Source organism: Corvus cornix, chromosome 10 (genome assembly GCF_000738735.6).
Source record: "Corvus cornix cornix isolate S_Up_H32 chromosome 10, ASM73873v5, whole genome shotgun sequence".
Taxonomy (NCBI): Eukaryota; Metazoa; Chordata; class Aves; order Passeriformes; family Corvidae; genus Corvus; species Corvus cornix.
The window spans coordinates 14,071,903-14,077,902 of record NC_046340.1 but is presented as its reverse complement, the minus strand read 5'-3'; the positions used below and the strand labels follow the sequence as shown (position 1 = coordinate 14,077,902).

General features: G+C 36.4%; 1 protein-coding gene across 2 annotated transcripts in view; it reads right to left on the bottom strand.

The window, feature by feature from the left end:
- Positions 1-6,000, bottom strand: part of LIPC (lipase C, hepatic type) — a 59,370-nt gene continuing 53,370 nt past the window's right edge. For both annotated transcript variants that reach the window (XM_010390834.4, XM_019280777.3), the window contains 3 exons: positions 4,150-4,270; positions 3,229-3,447; positions 1-1,149 (listed from right to left, as the gene is read on the bottom strand). In XM_010390834.4, the coding sequence (XP_010389136.1) occupies positions 1,044-1,149; positions 3,229-3,447; positions 4,150-4,270 (446 nt within the window). In that variant the 3' untranslated portion in view covers positions 1-1,043. The remainder of the gene's footprint in view (positions 1,150-3,228; positions 3,448-4,149; positions 4,271-6,000) is intronic.

Sequence of the window (6,000 nt, the reverse complement as noted above, 5' to 3'; positions counted from 1 at the left end):
TTCAGAGTTCAAGACACTTAATTTTTAATGAATCTTGTGCTTAGCATTAAAGTGACAAATGAATACATATATATTGATTTCTGTTTCAGTATGCACAAACCATAGAATAAAAACAATCTGAGACAGTAATGTTTCTTTTTGTTGTATATTTTCTGACATAGGAAACAATGGAATTGTGTATGTTTGACCTTATAAAGTTTGGTTTTATGCTCTGAAGCTGTTTGAAGATTTCACCATTTTCATTTATTCTGGCAGTTTCAAGTCATGCCAAAATCTGGTATACAGAGGTTTAGAATCTAAAAATCTCAGATCTTACTTGAACAGATAAATATGATTTAAATGCAAAAAATTAACTGAACTTAGTTGTGCTAGAATTTTGTGTAATATATGACGCATCATTCAAATAATTAAATTGCTAGTAATTTAAATCAGTTTTTTAATTAAAGTAGTTAAATAGCAAAACATTTTCAAAGAGAACAAAGCTTATTACAGAATTGTTAGATGATACTATTATTGGGGTTTTCATATGGTTGTTATGGCTCAAGCATTTTTTATTTTTATATCTATTTGGTAGTATTTTCTTTTATGAACTATTGAACTCCCCCTTCATTAGGAAATAATTTAGGAAAGCTTTAACTGATAGTAGCAGCTATTAATATTTCAAAGTATTTACTGGGAAACTGAGTTTATTTTTTTCCCTTAAATCCAACAAAATTAACTTTTTCAAAGGCTTACAGCAATGATTTTGTTAAATAATATTTTTACTTCTGGCAAGCAGATGTTTTTTTCAGACTTTAACAGTTGAAAATTGACAGTTGCCTTGATGAAGCTGCTTGTTGATAATTTTCAGAGTATGCTCCTAGATGAACAAAGTGTGTATTTCAGCTTACTGTCGGATCACAAAACCTGAATACCTCAATGTATTTTTTCACCATCTCTGAAACTGCTAGGATATTTGATGTAGCTGTGAATTTTTAAAACATTTTACTAGATGTATCATATTTTGAATATTTTGGAGAGGAGTTGTCTTTTTGTTTTCTTGCTCATTTTCTGTTTTGCTTCTGGAAGCGATCTTCACAGCTCACAAATGTCTTCTCTTGGGATGGATGAAGGTGAATGTTGTCAATGTTTTGGGGGCAAAATGTTTTTCTGGAAAGAAAAGACAGCATGTGAGTATGATATTGGTTAGAAAGCATAATGTTAGCCGGAATCTCCCGTTCTTTAGCCAGTTCTTTATCCTGTCTTTTACAGGAAGGTATCTTACTGTTTTTATAGGCTTGTGAGGAAAGAGATGTATCTGCCTGCCAGACCATAGGTACAGAGGAGAAGAGGAGCAGGCAGCTCCTGGGTACTGAGTGCATTGTGCCTCTGTCTCCCTGCTGTCAACTGGGCATGATCTCCACAGTACACCCTCACAGTCACCTGGGCTTTATTGCTGTGGGGCACTGACATTGTTTCAACTCTGTTACCACTACAACTGCACTATTTGGGCTCTGGGTCACTGGTATTTAGCTGGGAGGTTGCTAAAAATCAGCTGTGTAGGATGCTAACATCAGCAACTACATATGCTACAGAAATATTTGAACCCAAATATGTTGGAATCTGGTATTTTATTGCTCATAATGGTCTGTTCGTTAACTGCTTTTTAAGTTTATGCTGCTATATCTCAAGTGTTTGCCATTAGATAATCTAACAAAGGAGTTTTCATCATGTGTACAAAGATCGCAAACATCAAGAGGTAGAGATGCCTGGAGATAAAATATTGTCAGTTGTTCAAAGCACAAGAGAAGTCAAAATATATTTTGTGTTTACTACCTTTTTTAACTACTGAATTTCCAAAATTTCTAATTCTGCAATACACTATGTTTGGTCTTCTCAGGAAGGCAGACAGACCTTTTTTCTTTGAAGAAAATACTTTTCCTTGAATGTCCTTTGTTTCTCCTTTTAGAACCACCTAATAATCTTTCATTCCCCCCCTAAACATTAAGGCAGTATTTGAGTGGTATCTGAACGTCACTGCCCAGCAAAGAACAAAACCCAGCACATAATCGTGTCCACTAAAAGCTTGGCACAGACTGCTTCCACTTGCAGTAAAAAAAAACTTCTAAGGAACATTAAGTACCTGAAGATACCAATATAATTTTTTGTCAGTATAATAAGTACCCCCCTCACTTAATAATTTCCTAGGTAATGTAAGTAGTACATCAGCAGTAATTGGCTTGGTTACTGGCACAGCTGCACTGTGAGCTTCCTGGTTAGGAAAATGACTTCTCACCTTCATACCTTTTTTGTCAAAGTACAGGAACCTGTACCTAAACATAGCTCCCTAGTTTGCAATGTATGCTTTGCTTTAATTTTCTTTGCCAGCTAGGTCAGTATTGATTTTGGATCGTGGCTTTTAAAATAGCAGATGTTATAGAAACTCATTTTATTTTAATGGCAGGAGCACGTGCCAAATGCCAGGTAAGGAAAATACCTCCAAAATGCATTTTCAGGAGGATTAAACCTAAGAGAATATGATCCTTCCTCTGCCCCTCAGCACACACAGATTGTTTTATGAAATGTCTCTTTAAATTGTCTAATTTCGTTTTTGTGTCAATATTAAGGAGATGCAGCTCTGCCAATAAGAGTTGTTCCACAGGAAGTCTGCACTAGTTGTGGTGGTAAGAAAGGGAGTGTACCAAGAGAAAATTGCCTTCTAAGACTAAACCTCAATTACAAGGTAAGGTGTGCTTTTCTCATTAACCTTAATTAAACTTCTCAGTTAAAATTTCTCAAAGGATTAAAGCAGTGGGAATCTGGCTGAAATTTCTCTGTATGAGTAGGCAGTTTCAAATGTGTTGTTAGCATTGCGGTATGTAGAGAACAAAGCTGCTCAGACTTGGTGATCCAGTTTCAAAGCAATAAACGGGAAAAAACACCAAAAAGAATCAGAGGACTGTGTAGTACAGCACATGATCCTTCTAATGAGTATTTTCAAGAATGGTGATGCTGAGTTTCTCTAGAAAGTAGGTATTGATAGTCAAATAATTAAGATTTGGCATATTTTTTGTAAGTAGGAATCTGAATATTTCATGATGTTAATGTTGGAATCAATATTTATCTTGCATAGTATCTTGTTTCATTGAAATTTATTGGTGTGACTGCTGGGACTTGGATGCTTGTATTTGAACTGGAATAACCTGTGTGCCAAACACCTGTGGTGTTGAGTGTTCTCATTACACTTACTTTTGCTGTGTTTCCCCTGCTTTCACTCTTATTGCCTTCACTATAAGTCCTGGTCGACGGGTGCCTTTTGTCCATGGTATTATGGTTTGAAATGTGTCCCAGATATTTTCCCAAACTGGAGTTCCTTCCCACTTGAACTTGATCATTATTAGGTCACCGATATCAGTGTCCAGGGTGATGAGAAAGGAGTAGGTTTTATTGCCAGTAATACCTTCAACTCTACAGAAAGCAAGATAAGAGTAATGCTGTCTTAATTATCATGAATTAAAGTGAAAAAAAATAGGATTTTTTCCCCTTAAAACCAGAGAAAGAGCTATGTTTCCTTCTCCAGGACAAAACATTAATGTCTCGAGGATGTCCTTCCTCCAGGTGCAAAAAAGTGGTGAAATATGACAATGTGCTAGGAAAGAAGCAGAAGTGGGAGAAGCTTGAACAGCTGATGAAGCAGTGGTGGTTTCTGACAGCAAAAGAAGAGGCGTCCCATAATAGCATCTATGTTATGACTTTTTCCTGCTAGAGCAAATGCTGACCCACACTGCTGCCTTTGCTTTCATCAATACAGTTAGTATTCATCATGATAAATACCCCAAATTCTTTATCTCAATTACAGCTGATTTTTTCATTTGTGTTTTAATTGATGACACCTCTCTGTCTTAGCAATGGGATGGACCAAAGTAAGCAGACAGAAAAAATTCCAAATTTACTGTTTGTTTTATAATGATTTTTTTCTGCACAAACTGTATGACCATTATAAGAACTTGGGACTTTCAGGGAGTATGACTGAAGAGAGGACAATTCCCAGTTCATGTTCACTTAGCTGTATAGCTAAATCATTTCACTCAAAGCATGATTATCAATGTGATATGATATTAAAGACTGGCATCTTTAGTCACTTGCACAATGACGTGATACAATACTCACAGTGGGATGTGCAGGTTTTTAGCATCCTTCTTAGTCCCTGCCAGAGACATGGTGAAAGTTGGGTCTATTGGCTTGCCTTGGATTTCATTGATGATGTGGATCTTGAACTGATAGTGATACACTGTAGAAAGGAAGAATTTGCAAAAAGTGACAAAATGAATGGTCAATGCATCAACAGATTTCTTAGGCAAAAGAAGTTTGCCTTTCAGAGCAGAAAGTTGATGGTTATTCCATTTTAGCTTTCAAAGTAATTTGTTGAAATTAAAACATTATCATTTTTTCTGGTTCTTGTTGTGCTGTGTAGTCTGTTAGAGTTTGAGGCCCTGTTGCTTTAAAGGATGGAGAGAAAGGTAATCAGTGTTGAGTTTCTTTTTGGGATAAAACATTCTTCCATGGCAAATATTTCAGCTTTTCTGAAGTTTAATTGTCAGAATTTCTGGCAAGCCTTCTGTCTAGTGACCAGACAAATCCTTGTGACTGGGCATGACTAGAGATGTACGATACAGATCAAAGACCTTATGCAGTGTGGTCAGGCTGTTTCTCTGATCAACTGGAAAATTGCCCTGCAAAACAGATGACTCACAAACTTTCCTTGACTGCATAATGATACGTTGTGCTTAACACACATCTGTTAACAATGTCATTAATGCTTCAAGGTCTGGTGAGTTTCTAGAACAACACTGTTTAGGAAAGCCTGAACCGAGTATTGTCAGCATGAAAAATGCCTAAGAAGTCATCAGTTTGATATTTTGTAAATTATGAAAAAAAACCCCCAGCAACACACATTTAAAGTATGTGCATACAGATACTGTCAGCTATATTTGAATGTCCAAAACTCTTCTATTTGGTCATTCTTCCAGCCACCTTCTAGACAAAACTGATAGATTTATGTGTGAAGGAACATTGTTTCACACTAGTTTTTGAGTAGAACCTCTTTACCCACTTCATTCTTCACTACATACTGCTAACAGGATCATGTTTTCATGTATATGCACAGATAGTTTTGGGGGGGTTTTTTGTGCAGCTCAGAGTGTTCACAATGAAAGGTATTTTCTGGAAAAACAGTATCTTTTTGTCGTTTTATAGTCGTTGTATGTTAGTGAACAATGTATTTTCTTTTGAAAACATGTCACTCAGTAGAAAACAAAATGGCTGATTCTATGCTGCAAACCTGATGAGGACAAAGGCAGAGAGGGTCGTTTACAGATCACTTTTATTATGAATCTTTCTCTAGGTTTTCTGTCCATGTAACAACTGTTCAGTATATGATCAGACACAGCCTAAGCTTTTGCTGTGATTATGGTGCTCACTTCAAGGAAAAAACTCAGGGTCCCATCACAGCTTTATTATAAATATTAACTTCTTTGTAAGAACTGAGGGCTTTGTTTGAGCTGGATTAATGTATGCTCCAGAATGTAATGTCATTAAGTTGAAAATGAAACATCAGATTTTGTGAAGACACAGAGAATTGTGAAGTGTAATGTTGGATTTCTCAAATTTCTTCTGTTTGTGCTTCTCACATGATCTTCAAACATTTTTTTAAAAAGCATTACAAAGATGACTTTGTAAGCCACTTTGTTTGGGAACTTTTGTGAAAGGAGATCATTGTCTGGGATACTTCTATCCACATATGTGCCAAGGATGGTTTTTTATGCAAAACCAGTTCTAAGCATAAAAATTAAACATGTTAATTGAAATCAAAGACAACAGGACACAGATATTTTACCCCAAACTGAAACTAGCTCCGTGTCCAGAGAAGAATGCAACACAGGGATCACATCCTTGTGCCCAGGAGTGGGAGCAGCAGGCAATGCATCCCCAGAACCTGTCAGCCCCTGATTCTGACAAGGA